At 41.1% G+C, this 18,106-nt stretch overlaps 1 protein-coding gene across 2 annotated transcripts; it reads left to right on the top strand.

The window, feature by feature from the left end:
• The first annotated feature begins 208 nt into the window (after window positions 1-208).
• Window positions 209-17,791, top strand: LOC106585604 (beta-1 adrenergic receptor). Of its 2 annotated transcripts, XM_014172004.3 has the most exons (3): window positions 209-806; window positions 905-2,253; window positions 14,975-17,791. In XM_014172004.3, exon 2 carries the CDS (start codon window positions 905-907, stop codon window positions 2,249-2,251), a length of 1,347 nt encoding a protein of 448 aa, XP_014027479.1. In that variant the 5' UTR covers window positions 209-806; the 3' UTR covers window positions 2,252-2,253; window positions 14,975-17,791. The 2 variants fall into 2 exon arrangements, with proteins under 2 accessions (XP_014027479.1, XP_014027478.1); XM_014172003.3 differs by having other exon boundaries at window positions 209-2,253.
• The last annotated feature ends 315 nt before the right edge of the window (window positions 17,792-18,106 follow it).

Below are 18,106 nucleotides of genomic sequence, written 5' to 3'. Positions count from 1 at the left end.
TGACGTGGAAACAATGTTGATTCAACCAGTGTGTGCACAGAGGGGATTGAGTATGGGGTAGTGACTGTACAGTATAAGCAGATTGCTCCCTGACTAGCAGTGTCTTAGTACACACAGGCAGGCACACTTCATAGCTCCTCCCTCAGCTAGGGTGTGATTAAAACCAGTGCAGGCTGAGGGCGACTTGCACTCTGGGTTACAGCCCTGAGAGAGAGAGAGAGAGAGAGAGAGAGAGAGCGCGCACGCGAGAGAGGGAGAGAGAAGGGTGGAGAGATAGGGAGGGAGAAACACTCAGAGGGAGGGGCAGCTACTTGGTGGACTTTTGTGGTTCTTGCAGCAGCGTCACAGCTGCTTGCTCTCGACAGTGTGGCATCACTCTCATATTACACACAGCGAAAAGCGCTCCAGCCAAATACTACAGTATGTATGATTGGATTTATTTCACAGGTATAAGGGTTGGCCTTCTTTTTGAAAAGTTTTTCTTTACTTCTTGAATTGGTTGTTTGTTTCACTATCCTCTCCATGGATGTATAACACTAAGGCAAAATAAGCAAAAAGGATTGTAAAGTATTTTTTATTTTAATTTGTACATTTTGGATGCATTGCACTGACAAGACAACATGTTGTTGTCAGCGACATTAGAGGAACTTCTCATCAACCTTTTTTGGTCTTTGGAGACAGACATCCATAAACCACTGGTAGTGTTTGGAGGATCTGGACACTGACCAGTGATACATGAAAGCTGTTTTACGTTTGCTTTGAATGAATAGAAGCGAGAGGATGTGACATAGAGAGACCAAATTCTTGTGAGTTTGACTTTAAAAATGCTAGTACAAAATGTAATTTTTTACCCGTAATACATGAAAAATATATTTTCACTTTGTGTATCTCTCTGCTTATGAAGATGGATTTCAACTTGAGTAGCACAGTGCTCTATGCGGTCAACAGCACTGTGACCCCCTTCCTCAACAATACAGGACCCTACCATCCTGCAGCGGGACCCTGGAGTTTACTCCTGCTGGTGATCATCATCATGACCATCGTGGTGGGCAACCTGCTGGTCATCATCGCTATAGCACGCACATCCCAGTTACAGACTATAACTAACATCTTCATCATGTCCCTGGCCTGTGCTGACCTCATCATGGGGGTCCTGGTGGTCCCTCTGGGGGCCACCATAGTGCTGACGGGGAACTGGCAGCTGAGTGACACCTCTTGTGAGCTCTGGACCTCCGTAGATATGCTCTGTGTCACGGCTAGCATTGAGACTCTTTGCGTGATTGCAGTGGACCGCTATATTGCTATTACAAGGCCCCTCAGGCACAAGGTTCTGCTCAATAAGTGGCGTGCCCGGCTAATAGTGTGTGTGGTTTGGATTGTGTCTGCTCTGATATCCTTTGTGCCTATCATGAACCAGTATTGGCGAGCAGAGGATGACCCGAAGGCCATGTTGTGCTATCAGGACCCTGCCTGCTGTGACTTTTTGATCAACCGGACCTTTGCCATTATATCCTCTGTAGTGTCATTCTACATCCCTTTGCTCATAATGATATTTGTCTATGCCAAAGTCTTCCTTATAGCCACACGACAGGTACAGCTCATAGACAAGATCCGTCTGCGCTTCCAGAGTGAGTGCCCAGTGCCACAGACGCAACAGCTGAGCCACAACAGTAACAACAGCCTGCCCTTGGGCTATGGAGGCTCCTGCAGCAGAAGCAGCACCAGCTCAGCTCGCAAGAGGAGCTCCAGACGAAGGCCTTCACGGCTAACGGTTATCAAGGAGCACAAGGCCCTCAAGACCTTGGGCATTATCATGGGCACCTTCACCCTCTGCTGGCTGCCTTTCTTTGTGGCTAACATAATCAACGTGTTTGACAGGAACGTGCCCCCTGGAGAGATCTTCCGCCTGCTCAACTGGCTGGGCTACATCAATTCTGGCCTCAACCCCATCATCTACTGCAGGAGCCCTGAGTTCCGCACTGCTTTCAAGAACCTACTGGGCTGCCCCTGGTTTTCCACCCCACGATTTAACATCTTCTACAAGGAGCTGCGGACACGATGCCCCTGCTTCCTGGGTTCGGCTGAGGCAGGGGCGGCCTCTTTCCAGAAGCCCCCTGCTGCTGCCACGCCTGAAGGTGATGAGAGCATGGCCAGCAGTCAGAGCAGCTATAAGAGTTTGGAACCTTCCCCAGGACCCCCACACTCCAACGGCATCACACAGTTCAGTGACTTCTCAGAACCAGAAAATTAATTGTAAGTTTCTTCTTGTTATGATTTCAAATGTTGCACACTACATTTTCTCATTCCATGCAGTAAAATACTATAAACAATACATAAAAAAAAAAATTTGCACAGATAACTGGGTCTTTCCACCAATTCAGTGGCTTTTGAGATACAGTGCCTTCAGAAAGTATTCACACCCTTTGACTTGTTCCAAATGTTCTTGTGTTAGAGCCTGAATCTAAAATAGATTAAATGTAGTTGTTGTATCACTATACCTACACACAATACCCCATAATGTCAAAGAGGAATGATGTTTAGAAATGTTTACAAATTAATAAAAATGAAAAGCTTAAATGTCAATAAGTATTAAACCCCTTTGTTACGGCATGCCTAAATAAGTTCAGGAGTAAACGTTTGCTTAACAAGTAGCATATAATAAGTTGCATGGACTCACTCTTTGTGCAATAATAGTGTTTAACATGATTTTTGAATGACTACCTCATCTCTTTACCACACACATACAATTATCTGTACGGTCCCTCAGTCGAGCAGTGAATTTCAAACACATATTCAACCACAACGACTAGGCCGGTTTTCCAATGCCTCGTGAAGAAGGGCACTTACAGTATTGGTAGATGGATAAAAACAAAGAAAATAAGACATTGAATATCCCTTTGAGCCTGGTGAAGTTATTCATTAAACTTGGAAGGAAACCGCTCAGGAACTTCACCATGGGGCCAACGGTGACTTTAAAACAGTTACAGAGTTTAATGGCTGTGACAGGAGAAAACTGAGGATGGATCAACAACATTGTACTTAATCCACAATACTAACTTAATTGACTGAGTGAAAAGCAGTGGCGTAAAGTACTTAAGTAGAAATACTTTAAAGTACTATTTAAGTAGTTTTTTGGGGTATTTGTATTTTACTTTACTATTTATATTTTTGACAACTTTTACTTTTACTTCCCTACATTCCTAAAAAAAATGTACTTTTTACTCCCTACATTTTCCTTGACACCCAAAAGTACTCGTTACATTTTAAATGCTTAGCAGGACAGGAAAATTGTCCAATTCACTCACTTATCAAGAGAATACGTGGTCATCCCTACAGTACTGCCTCTGATCTGACGCACTCACTAAACACAAATGCATCGTTTGTTAATTATGTCTGAGTGATGGAGTGTGCCCCTGGCTATGCGTATATTTTAAAAGCAATTAAATGGTGCCGTCTGCTTTGCTTAATATAAGGAATTTGAAAAGATGTATACATTTTACTGTTGATACTTAAGTATATTTACAACCAAATACTTTTAGACTTTTACTCAAATATTATTTTACTCGGTAATTTTCACTTTTACTTGAGCAACTTTCTATTAAGGTATCTATACTTTTACTCAAGTATGACAATTGAGTACTTTTTCCACTATTGGTGAAAAGGAGGAAGCCTGTATAGAATACAAATATTCCAAAACATGCAACCTGTTTGCAATAAGGCACTAAAGTAACACTGCCAAAAAATGTGGCAAAGCAATTCATGTTTTGTCCTGAATACAAAGTGTTATGTTTGGTGCAAATCCAATACAACACATTACTGAGCGCCAATCTTCAAACAGCTCTTACACTAAATTCCAACCTCAGTGTGGAAATATAACAAATCTAGTTTTTGACTGTACTGGGCCTTTAAAGGGAACTTTATTGAATATAAAATTCAATATTGGTGCACAATGTCTGCTTCAAAGATCAAAGAGATGCAAAAGTCCCTCATTTTGTGGAACGACCCAACTCACATTTTCACGTTTCAGCATTTGCACTATTAGATTTGGTAAGGATAATCTTGAAGACACTATGGTCCATGTGCTAAAGTCATGTAAGGTGCTCAGTGTGGTCAAAATTAAATGCTTGTGCACATTTTAGCTCTGATGAAAGTTTTGGTCTATTGCCCACAGCACAGTTCAGGCACAGTTAAGACAGGCAGTATGTTTGGGAATCTGTGTAAATTTGTAATGTCTGTGGTAGTAGGAGAAAAATATTACATCAGTGGTCTGACATGTGAGCATTAAATTGTTTTCTTAAACTTTAGGGCTCATTTTATCTTTAGCGGTCTACAGCTGTGAAGAATGATCTGAGAAATCACAACACATCTTTTGTTAAGTAGGACACTCTGAACTTCAAATGTCCCTATTTCTCTGCTAATACCATCAAATACTGTCAGAGGAACCTTTTTAATGTTTAGAAATCCCCAAAACTGTGAAAGACAAGCTTTCTGTTGTCATGCAAGGCGACTAATTCTCCACCCTCCCGTATCAAAATGAGGAAAAAAAAGTTAAGTGACACAATATTATTTCAGTTAAGTATTAAAGAAAAAATCACTTTAAAAGTGAATTAAAGATGACAGTTTTATGACAAACAAATGCAAGCATACTGTAAACCAACGCAAGCTCTGAACTGAAAAGTTTTGCTTGTAAAATAAAGACAGACCAAATAGTATGGGCAATGCAATGAAATCAACCAAAGTACAGGAATAGAAATGATGTAGATGCTATACATTCTCAGTTTAGTCCTAATTGTCTTTTCAATGTAGGCCTATTGATATCTGATATTTTCCTGTCACATTGTTGCAATACACTACCATAAGTTAAATAAGCATTTTACAAGTGTGTGTGTGTGTGTGTGTGTGTGTGTGTGTGTGTGTGTGTGTGTGTGTGTGTGTGTGTGTGTGTGTGTGTGTGTGTGTGTGTGTCTGTGTGTGTGTGTACTGTCAATCATTCAATACATCTCTATTTAAGAATGAAAATAAAAATGGAACAATACAATCACATCAGGAGGGGGTTGAACAGCTGCAATCCAGAGGGCATGTTTAGGATCGTATCTGTAGTTTTAGCGGTATTCCTTTGGGAGACGGGAGACGTTTTTGGTAAATCAAACAATCTCTTTGAATCTTTCACTCACATGTTTCGTAGAGCTCACTGGGCATGCATGTTGAATAACAGGGAGAATCCATATTTGGATATGTTCTGAATACATCAAGGTGCTGTGTCCGACTAAAATAGATTTGGCAGAACCATGTACAATAACTAAATACACTCAATGCTTACATATTCAAAGATAAGCTGATGTGGGAATATAACATTGTAACATAATGTGAAATGTAATATGCATATTTCCATTATCTTGATCCATAAATATCAAAGTAGTTTGTTTAAACACTGTAGAGTAACTAATTGCTGGTACCATATTATGTTACCTGTAATCCATCTTTGAATCCAGCTCATGTCAACCTTATACAAATTACTATCAGATGTCCATGGTTTTTCTCTAAGAAAGAAATATCAAATCCACATCAGTAATTTTGTGCTTCTGTCGTTGTATATGTAGCTGTATATGTAGCTGTATATGTAGCCATATATGTAGCCGTATATGTAGCTGTATATGTAGCTGTATACGTAGCTGTATATGTAGCCATGTTTATCCAATGGCATTGAAGAGTATACCACCTCAGACATCGGCTTCATCAATAATTGCATCGACGACGTCGTCCCCACAGTGACTGTACATATCCCAACCAGAAGCCATGTATTTCAGGCAACATCCGCATCGAGCTAAAGGCCAGAGCTGCCTCTTTCAAGGAGAGGGACACTAATCTGGACACTTATAAGAAATCCCGCTATGCCCTCAGACGAACCATCAAACAAGCAAAGTGTCAATACAGGATTAAGATTGAATCCTACTACACCGGCTCTGATACTTGTCGGATGTGGCAGGGCTCGAAAACTATTATGGACTACAAACGGAAACCCAGACGCGAGCTGCCCAGTGATGCGAGCCTACCAGATGAGCTAAATGCCTTTTATGCTCGCTTTGAGGCAAGCAACACTGAAGCATGCACAAGAGCATCAGCTGTTCTGGATGACGGTAGCCGATGTGAGCAAGACCTTTAAACAGGTCAACATTCACAAAGCCGCGGGGCCAGACGGATTACCAGGACGTGTACTGAAAGCATGCGCAGACCAACTGGCAAGTGTCTTCACTAACATTTTCAACATCTCCCTGACCAAGTCTGTAATACCTACATGTTTCAAGCAGACCCCCATAGTCCCTGTGCCCAAGTAAGCGAAGGTAACCTGCCTAAATGATTACCGCCCCGTAGCATGTCGGTAGCCATGAAGTGCTTTGAAAGGCTGGTCATGGCTCACATCAACAGCATCCTCCCGGATACCCTAGACCCACTCCAATTCGCATACTGCCCCAACAGATCCACAGATGACACAATCTCAATCGCACTCCACACTGCCCTTTCCCACCTGGACAAAAGGAACACCTATGTGAGAATGCTGTTCATTGACTACAGCTCAGCATTCAACACTATAGTGCCCACGAAGCTCATCACTAAGCTAAGGACCATGGGACTAAACACCTTCCTCTGCAACTGGATCCTGGACTTCCTGACTGGCCGCCCTAGGTGGTAAGAGTAGGCAACAATACGTCTGCCATGCTGATCCTCAACACTGGGGCCCCTCAGGGGGGTGTACTTAGTTCCTTCCTGTACTCCCTGTTCACCCACGACTGCGTGGCCAAACACGTCTCCAACACCATCATTAAGTTTGCTGACGACAACAGTAGTAGGCCTGATCAATGACAACGATGAGACAGCCTATAGGGAGGAGGTCAGAGAACTGGCAGTGTGGTGCCAGGATAACAACCTCTCCATCAATGCAAGACAAAGGAGCTGATCGTGGAAAACAGGAAAAGGAAGGCCGAACATGCCCCCATTCTCATTGACGGGGCTGTAGAGCGGGTCGAGAGTTTCAAGTTCCTTGGTGTCCACATCACTAATGAACTATCATGGTCCAAACACCAAGACAGTCGTGAAGAGGGCACGACAAAACCTATTCCCCCTCAGGAGACTGAAAAGATTTGGCATGGGTCCCCAGATCCTCAAAAAGTTCTACAGCTGCACCATCGGGAGCATCCTAACCGGTTGCATCACCGCCTGGTATGGCAACTGCTCGGCATCTGACCGTAAGGCACTACAGAGGGTAATGCGTACGCCAAGCTTCCTGCCATCCAGGACCTATATAATAGGTGGTGTCAGAGGAAAGCCCATAAAATTGTCAGAGACTCCAGTCACCCAAGTCACAGACTGTTTTCTCTTGCTACCGCACGGCAAGCGGTACCAAGTCTAGGACCAAAATGCTCCTTAACAGCTTCTACCCCCAAGCCATAAGACTGCTGAACAATTAATCAAATGGCCACCAGATTGTTTACATTGACACCCCCCCTCCATTTGTTTTGTACACTGCTGCTACTCGCTGATTATTATCTATGCATAGTCATTTCACCACTACCTACATGTACAAATTACCTCAACTAGCCTGTACCCCCACACGCTGACTCTGTACCGGTACCCCCTCTATATAGCCTCGTTATTGTTATTTTGTGTTACTTTTTATTATCTTTTACTTTATTTGGTAAATATTTTCTTCTTGAACTGCACTGTTGGTTAAGGGCTTGTAAGTAAGCATTTCATGGTAAGGTCTACACTTGTATTCAGCGCATGTGACAAATAAAGTTTGATTTGATTTGTATATGTAGCTGTACGCTACCATGCTCTGTACGCTACCATGCACCAGATTTTACTGTGTTGTGGGACCTTAACTACCAGTTGATTATCAGTTTAGAACCTGAAGGTTAATACAGCTACGAAAACATGAATATAACAACTTTGATGAAAAAAGGACTGCATTTTAAAAATACACGACAGTAAAGTATGTCCAAACTTTAGCAAATTAAAGTGTGAATGTCTCATGCAGAGCAACATGAGCTGATCAATGTTTAGCCTGTATAGAGGAGCTTCCCAATAGTTTAGTGGTTTTTATGCCTCTGCTGGGGCCCCTCTGCAGCCTGTCCAACACCACCCGCAGCTGATAAAGCTTTATCACTGGGCCACAAGACTTCCACTCACTGGGAGACGCTATTTACAAGACAAATAGGCGAAGGGAGCACATGGTCTGGTTACAGTTGGACTGCTTAACATGTCTTACTAAACCAATCCAATTTACAGTCACCCCATACACTATACAGATGCTGGGATCAGGTTTCCTTTTTAATGACTACCAATTCCCTCTAACAACTTCAACCATACGTCACAACCTGGCTCTTAGATGGTGACAAGCAAGGGAGTCCACACATTGGCAGTTGAGTAACAAAAAATATTTATTAAATAACGTATAAAACTACAAAGGAAAACTAACTTCTGAAGTGTGAAAGTAGGCATGTGATGGAGATGCATGGATGAAGGTAAAATGTGTGTAAGTGTTGAAGGGTGCACCTAATCCAAAAACATAATCAACCAGATCACAAAACAAAATGGTGCTTGTGGAGAGAGAGAGAGCCAAGACTGGGCACCAGGAACTTTTATCTCCTAGTTGATCCCAAACCCAGGTGCAACTTGTCACCTTAACGACCCAATCAGCTCCACCTGTCCCCAATCTGCAAATAAAAGCACAAACACAGAGAAGGAGACAGGGAGAGTGAGGTGGGTGTAACGCATAGCAAGTGTGGGCACTCATGGCTGTCTGCATCAGTTGAAGGGTAGTGGGCTATATTATCTTTACTGATCTCCAGTGGGGGTTTGGAGGCAGTTAGGACTTGTTATGAATGCACTTTTTTCTCACACGTGCACTACTGGATCTAAAGATGACTTCAAAAGCTCTGGAGCTGACGATTGTCTACTAGTATGTATCGGCTGGTGACATGCAATTACAATTTTCTTTATCCAAACAGTTCATTTGCATTGTCACATTTGTTTCTAGATACATGTTATTTAGCAGACGCTTTTTTTATGCTGCCGTCTGAGGTCTTTTACAGATAGACCCAATCAATTGGGCAGGAACATGGGAGACATTTTAAGAGCATATAAAGTATTCCTTAAAAATGAGCAGAGCCTGTCCAGTTCAGCCTGAGAAAGAAGGCTATAACTCAGTGTAATACTACTCACACCGGCACTGCAATGCTTTGAGGTAGATTTGATAATGTTAGTAAGATCGATGTTTCTCAGACAAACCGGGCCGTGGCTTTGACAGTATATCGAATGTGGATGATAAAGCGTGTGCTCCATACTACCTCGGCAGGCAGGGCGGCTAGGCTAAGACACGGCATGAATCAGGGATCTGTGGTTAGGACAGTGATTCCCAACCAGGGTACTGGAACCCCTGAGGGTACCTGTCCTATCCACAGGGGGTACAAGACTCATGAGACCATAGGCTTACTGGTAAAATGAACATGGAGGGGTACTCCAGGCAGAGCAGAATTCAGTTGGTGGTACAGTAACTGAAAAAGGTTGGGAACCACTGGGCTAGGACACGGCATGAATCAGGGGTCTGTGTCTGCTGCAGGCTGTGATCAGCCAGGGCTATCTCTGGACACTCTCACAGATCAGAAGTAGGTTGAGAGGATATTATTCATGATTAGGACTTGATTTGGCAGGATAGTCAGACACCATGTGCTCCTCGTTCATTTCAGTCTGTCTCGTGTGTGTGTGATGGTCACAGAAGTGTCAAGCACTGCAGACAGAATAGAAACTATGAGACTGCTAGGACTGTATGTATACGTGTGTGTGTGTGAGAGAGAGGGGAAATGAGCAGGAAGAGTTAGGCTGCGTTATTCCCCAACCCCTTGGAACACAGGCAGGGGACAACAGCGGGGATCAAAGAGTGATGTCAGCACAAACTTTAGAAGAATAGAGGACATGTTAGATATGGCTGGCCCTGACTCGGAGCCGGGTGATAGTTTGTCTGGGCTTGTACTGACCTCAGACTGTCTCATAATGGTTGAGAGGTCTTTGAAATGTCAGTGGGACAATACTAACAATTAATAACTATTCTTATTAAAGTGCATGACAAACAGCCCTAAATAGGGAATAGTCTGAGCTTTGTACAAATGACTGCTTATACATTGTTCTTGACAAAGTCGATGCCACATGGGCATTTCATGGTAATTATTTTTTCTCTGAAATGTGATACTGATAGTGCTGAGCATGGGGTAGAGAGAGATAAGCAACCAACACAGAGCAACAGATAGCAGTGCAGCGTTGTGTAGGTTAGCTGTCATCAACAGATGTTTTATTTACATGACAGACCTCTAGGCATGCGATCGGCTGCCCATATAAGTAGGCCCAGTGGCTTACTTTGAGTTTCTGTCACGTATGCACCATGTTGTCTGGGTGGATGTTTTCTACATTTTCCGTTAGGCTTACCCCATTTCATGAATTCCATGTACTGTATGAACAGGACATGTCCTATTCCATACATGTCCTATTCATATACTACATGTGAAATAGGACATGTAGTATATATGAATAAGACATGTACGGAATAGTACATGTAGTGTATGAATAGTACATGTGGTATATAAATAGGACATGTGGTATATAAATAGGACATGTACAGAATAGGACCTGTAGTATAGGAATAGGACATCATGTGGAATAGGGCATTTACGGAATAGGACATGGAAATTGTTAATTCCATACAGTAGTCTTTTAACTAGCACGCATAGCAGCAAAATAAACAAATTAGTTAATGTCCTCAGAATTTCTCATAACAAACAGTAATGTTTGGAGATCTATAGAGTGACAGCTGCTACTGCATTAGTCCTCATGATGTGGCAGCGCTACATATAGCCTCTTATAATAGTTATCACACACTCATTCTCTTTCATAAGCAGTGGCCTGCTCAGTATGGGTCAGGGGGAATGTGATAAGACTGTAATGAGAGAGGAAAACACTTAGTGATAGAACCCACATTCCTCTGTGTCAATCTTATCTTAAGCACGGGAGTGGGGTATTTGTTTTCAGAAAAAAATAAAGATTCATTTTTAGTCAACACTTCTCCCAACATACAGATTATTAAAAAGCAACATAGGCAGCCCAATGCTGATCTTTTGCCCAATGATTGGCAAAAGATATGATTTGTCAAAAGACCAATTAGTGGCAAAAGAACAGAATTGGGTTGCAGGTGTAAATGCAGCCATAGTTGTCAACTCCTGGAAGCTAAATGCCATGAAGAACTTTATAGTTCTAGAGCAGGGTTTGCTTTTATTTCCATTTGAGAAAAGGCTTAGGCCTGAAATTAATTTAAAAAAAGAAAGATACTTTTAATTTGAATGTGCCCTAATATTGTTTGATTATACAAGGCCAACACAATCAATATTGCAAGTTTGATTTCTGGAGCACCATTTCATTGTTATCTTCAATTGAGCCATTCAGCAAAGAGTGCATAGCTGTTTTGTTAACACTGGAGCCAAACTGAGATAGAATAGCACAGTTCAGCCATGGGACAAAAGGAGGAAGACTGTATAATTGAAAGAAGCCATTATCACAAAAAATGTAATGTTTGATTATCATACTAATTAAGCATCAATAATTCAGGGCCTCTAAACGCATGTTAGAAGAGAGGTTGGTTTTATAATGGCTTTGCAATCATTAGCTAAATGGCACTGACTTTTGTGTTTGCCCTGGCACTAAAAGGTTATGGCTTAAATTGCCAACTGACAGAGTCATACCAGGGCTTTAGAAAGGGGAGCCTATTGCAGCTTTCTGTGGAAATTCTTTGTGGGCTGTGTCTGGAACAGTAATGTCCACCTGATGGCTGATGGACTAAACTCTCTTTCTGTATGCTACCATGCAACTGAGACTGAGGCATTATCCAAACACCACGTCCCTCAACAGAAACATGTAGTGTGTCAGGCATGGCTCCCAAAATCCCGCAGATGAAAGATTCCTAGAATTCACATCGCATGGATATCACATGAAATCCTAGGTTAAGACGTTTCTGTGCAGCACCTATGTTCAGTAATGGCTTTAGTGAAATAGCACTCACGAGGCATCACAACAAGTAATGAAGGCCAACATGTTGTGGCAGTGTGAACTTAGACAACTCTCAAATGCTTATGTTCAAAGCAAATTGAATTGCTCAGACACATTACACTTTTCCCCCTCTGAACTTCTGTTGTTGTTTCAGCTTCCATTTGTTTGGCATAGCAACTATATCAGGCAAGAAATAGCTTTTGGATTGAATCCACCAAGAGTAGAGGCGGTGGAAATATGTCCATCTGCAGGCCTGCCTAATATACTGAGTGACTCAGAGCACCTGCCAAAATTGGCTTATTACTCCAAATGACTGAGTAAAACATTTATACACACTTTAGGTGCCACCAGAACTATTTTTAACAGACATTGGTGATGCATGAGTCCTATAATAGAACTGCATGCCGAGTGTGTAATGCCACACAGCTAGGTGTGAAATCTACATCCCTGCTCCTGGAGACTGGAATGTAGCACTGTATTAATATGAATAAACAAATACATTGTACTCTGTTTCAGATCATTTGTCAGGTAAAAAGCCATTGTAAGTACAGTAAATATTTAGAAAGGCTAGTCATAACAGTTAATCTATTAATTGATTTTTCTCATGACAGTATCAATGCTGCATGAAATACACTGTACATACATTCCAGTTATACTACAGGCATGCAGGATAGTCACAAAATAACTAGTGAAACAGGAAATTGATCTTCTGACAGATGAATGCACTAAGGCTAAGCCTTTCCATTCTGTCTCAAATAAATCACATTGTACAATCTTTAACACAATGGTCACTTTTTCAGACTACAGCGAGTGACAAGTATTGTATATCAAAAGTTTGGTCAGGATTCTATACAAAGAACAACTGCAAAATGAATACCAGCAGCAGTGACTTACCCAGGAGATTACCTGAACTGGCAGAAATGTATGGAAGCTTATATACATTATTTCAAAGCTATCCATTTCCAATCTAAGCTGTTGAGTTAAGGCTATGGCACTGTGCATGTTTTTTACCACATATCACTAAAAGTGTTAATGTTGTTCTAAGAGAGGCCATTGCAAAATAGCTCTTTTAATGTGCAGTCGACCAAGCATTACCCTTTTAATATGTGAGCACTGACAATAACTGAGACCTGCTCAATATAGATTAGGAGTCTCTTGTTGGATTAGGATGAGATCAAACCTCGGTGAGCATAAAATGAGGAACAGGATAAGAGGAGCATGGTAATGTGAGTATCTGATCAAATCCTACATCTAAAGCATCAAGAAGAAAATGGGAGTTGGGTAAGCAGTTCACTATGGGACAAATCCAAATGTTAAGCCAACGTTTTACTTCACTGTCTACAGCTGAGTAAAGTTAAAAAACATTGGCAAGTAACTTAAATCAACTTTATCTCATCAATTGTTTCTTTCCAACTTACTGTACCATTGATAGTAATGCCCGGAGAGAAAGATCTACGCGTTCTAAGGTTCTTAACGGTAAGGAACCCTATGTGCTCCAGGTGGTTCATAAGAAACTGCAAACAACTTGATTTAAATATTTTAATGCCATCAATCATTGGAATCAACATATTTGGCACTTCCACTATAGTGGACAGGACGACAAAATAAACCCTTTGGCCCCAAACCTCCCAAGGGCCATACCTCACTTTCTGACCACAAAGTACACTTTACCCTGTTGACAGGTACTGTAAAAGAAAATACACTTCACTCAAATGATGGATGTCTCTGCATGAGACTTTGGGATGGAGCGAAAGCTACATTTTAACGTTTTAAACTACACAGGCAATTCTTTCCCTCAGAAGTCCAAGTGAAAGTACAATACTTGCTGTATAAGGGATGAGGGTACTTCTCTAGATTTCTCCAACAAAGCAATGGTGGGCATTGTTTATATTTTCCTGTGTAGACATGTAATGTAAGGTTGATAGGATCAGAATCTCTGGCATTTTGAAAAAAGGATTGGTTGAGCAGGGAGTATGTTTGTGGGAAAGGGAAACCTTAGAGTACACGCTACCATGAAGTGATTGATGGGAATAGGAAGGGCATTAATCAATCAGGATAGACGCATTCAAAAGCTCAAAATCAAATAAGCAGTAAAACGAACTGTTATTGTTCCCCAAATCACATAATGTTCAATATGGTAATGTCGGTTACACATTTCAACCTCCTTCCACCATGTTAGAGTCATCTCTCCCAATGTGCATTTGCCAAGTCAAACAAACACATCTCCTGATGAGACAGTTGGCCTTCTTGTCTAGATGCTTTAATAGTAAAGAACATGTACTTGGTATTTCATGGGAAGATGGGATAAACAACAAGTCTGATATTGCAAAGCAAATTTAAATGACAAGTGACACAATCACATCAGACGGTTGGATCGATTTCAGGGTTGGATCTCAATGTTATGAATTCCAATTCCATTATTTAAAAAATATATATACATTTCCCAAAAGTGATGTCATATCAATGTAAAAATGTTTTCATCTTCCCCAAGGCAGGAAAAACAAAACCAATTGTATTATTTTAGGGAGTCAGTGTAAATCAGTCATATTTAAATTAAACTTTGACATGTAATTTATTTTGGAATGTAGTTTGAGGTATAGCCAATATTTCACCATTGCTTACAAGAACCACTTTCTGATGGTTCTGAATTGCTCTTTTTTTATAACGATTACAGTAAATTGTGCTTAGTATATTTTGGCTAATAGGGCATCAACATTCCTCTAAATAAATTCTCATTAACCAAAATGACATTCTTAGTTCTCAGTGAATCATAGGCTTTAACAAAGTCTGGAATATGACAGTGTCTCAGAATATGAAAAATGACAGGAATATGACTCAATACAGTAAGCCCAAAAATTCTAATTTATCCTCATTCACATTACAGGAAAAGGATGGGTGAAAGATTTGGAAACGAATCTCAAGAAATTAAAAACTACAAAAGGCCGACCCCAACAGTGATTTTCACAACTGACTGAGCAGAGATTGGAATGGCTGAGATGAGACTGCACAAAGAACAACCTAATAATGCAGATGCACTGGCCCTGGTGAATATGGGCAAGAAAGATTTACAAAACCCTGAGGAGGAGAACTGGACTGGGCAGTTTCGGTTGGCTGGCCTGGATGTTTGGGAGTGGCACCAGTTTAAAGGTCCAGATCACAAGACTTGAAAACTAACTGTGTCAACACAGCACCCTGAGGAAGACTGTTCACTGCAACCCAGCATTAAATCATCATCATGAACTGAGGTATCCTGGCCTTGTCTGCCACCAACACCAACACGCTCACAGCACACCGCATACAATAGGATAGACTCTTTCTTTACAACCAGAAATGATTGCAGATGTGTAACAGTAATACACCGGAGACATTCATGCACAATGTGTGTGGCCTCTGGTCTAAAGTGGGCAATCAGAATAAATGGTGTACATTATCTAATGCAAAGTTATTTATTTATTATATCCTCACTATCTGTACATGCAAAACTTGTCAACTTAACACAGGAATATCATGTTATATGTCTTTACGCTCCAGTAATGTCCATAGTGTAGCAACACATTTTCTATTCAGTGTTCATGTCATTAACCTCTTCACTGCCAAATCAACCTAATTTACTGCACTTGAAATATAAGTGTTCTTATCAAGTGATCAGCCTAAATAACACTGGTAATCACCAGATACATTAACATACAGTACCAGTCAAGAGTTTGGACACACCTACTCATGTAAAAGTTTCTTTATTTTTACTATTGTCTACATTGTAGAATAATAGTGAAGACATCATAACTATGAAATAACACATATGGAATCATGTAGTAACCAAAAAAGTGTTAAACAAATCAAAATAAATTCATAATAGCCACCCTTTGCATTGATGACAGCTTTGCACACTCTTGGCATTCTCTCAACCAGCTTCACGTGGAATGCTTTTTTTTTTTCAACAGTCATGATGGAGTTCCCACATGCTGAGCACTTGTTGGCTGCTTTTCCTTCACTCTGCGGTTTAACTCATGCCAAACCATCTCAATTGGGTTGAGGTCGGGTGATTGTGGAGGCCAGGTCATCGGATGCAACACTCCATCACTCTCCTTCTTGGCCAAATAGCCCTTACATAGCCTGGAGATGTGTTGGGTCATTGTTCTGTTGAAAAATAAATGATAGTCCCACTAACTGCAAGCCAGATGGGATGGTGTTTCACTGCAGAATGCTTTGGTAGCCATGCTGGTTAAGTGTGCCTTGAATTCTAAATACATCACTGACAGTGTCACCAGTAAAGCACCCCCACACCATCACACCTCCTCCTCCATGCTTCACGGTGGGAACCACACATGCAGAGATCATCCGTTCACCTACTCTGCGTCTCACAAAGACACGGCAGTTGGAACCAAAAATCTCAAATTTGGACTCATCAGACCAAATGACAGATTTCAACCGGTCTAATGTCCATTGCTCGTGTTTCTTGGCCCAAACAAGTCTCTTCTTTTTATTGGTGTCCTTTAGTAGTGGTTTCTTTGCAGCAATTCGACCATGAAGGCCTGATTCACACACTCCTCTGAACAGTTGATGTTGAGATGTGTCTGTTGCTTGAACTCTGTGAAGCATTTATTTTTGGCTGCAATTTCCGAGGCCACAGCAGAGGTAACTCTGGGTCTTCATTTCCTGTGGCGGTCCTCATGAGAGCCAGTTTCATCATAGCACTTGATGGTTTTTGCGACTGCACTTGAAGAAACTTTCGAAGTTCTTCAAATGTTCCGCATTGACTGACCTTCATGTCTTAAAGTAATGATGGACTGTCATTTCCCTTTGCTTATTTGAGCTGTTCTTGCCGTATTATGGACTTGGTCTTTTACCAAATAGGGCTATCTTCTGTATACCCTCCCTACATTGTCACAACACAACTGATTGGCTCAAATGCATTAAAAAGGAAAGAAATTCTACAAATTTACTTTTAACAAGGCACACCTATTAATTGAAATGCATTCCCTGTGACTACCTCATGAAGCTGGTTGAGAGAATGCCAGCAGTGTGCAAAGCTGTCATCAAGGGTGGCTACTTTGAAGAATTTCAAATATAAAATATATTTTGATTTGTTTAACCTTTTTTTGGTTACAACATGATTCCATATGTGTTATTTCATAGTTTTGATGTCTTCACTATTATTCTACAATGCAGAAAATAGTAAAAATAAAGAAAAACCCTTGAATGAGTAGGTGTGTCCAAACTTTTGACTGGTACTGTACAAATTTTATAAAAAGTGATATGTAACTAAAGATATTGTTTGCAATAAACAGTCAATTATGAATATAAGTCAAGGACTACCAATGTCAACCTATGAAAAGCTAAGACCATTTGGAGCATCAGCCACACAAAATGTACCAACATCAGGTGTACTGATATACAGCCAAATACATCCTCATTGTACTTCGTACACACAGCAGAGCAATCTGCATCTCTTCCCTAAGTCACTGATGACAGACATTGCTTTGACCTATAAGATCTAGTAACAATTCCTTGCATCTCATGCAGCTCATAACTTATTTATTGTGTGATGACGAAGCAGTGAATGAGAGTGATGTGATTCCAAAAAAGAACCTTGAATATTGTCATGAACTAAGTCATTATGAATTCTGACAATGTGTACCTCTACAAACCTTTCACTAAACATATGACTGTACAACTTAAATAAATGACAAGGCTTCCATGATCCTTCTCACTTTTGTCAATGTGTGAAAAAGAGGGGGGCAGAGAGGGGGACAGACTGAGAGACAGAGAAAAAGAGTGAGTGAGACAGACAGTGACAGAGATTTAGAAACATAATAGAGCGAGAGAGACAGACAGACAGACAGACAGACAGACAGACAGACAGACAGACATATGGAGGGGGGGCAGACAGAGAAGATGGGCTGAGAGAGGGACAAAGAAATAGTGAGTGAGAGACAGAATCTTGACTATAAAGAGAGACATTTAGATGTAGAGAATCTCTCTCGCTCTAGGGGAATAAACCCTGGACTCTCTATCG

Source organism: Salmo salar, chromosome 24 (assembly GCF_965601325.2).
Source record: "Salmo salar chromosome 24, fSalSal1, whole genome shotgun sequence".
Taxonomy (NCBI): domain Eukaryota; kingdom Metazoa; phylum Chordata; class Actinopteri; order Salmoniformes; family Salmonidae; genus Salmo; species Salmo salar.
Note: the sequence above shows the minus strand (reverse complement) of the source record. Positions and strands in the feature narration are given on the sequence as shown.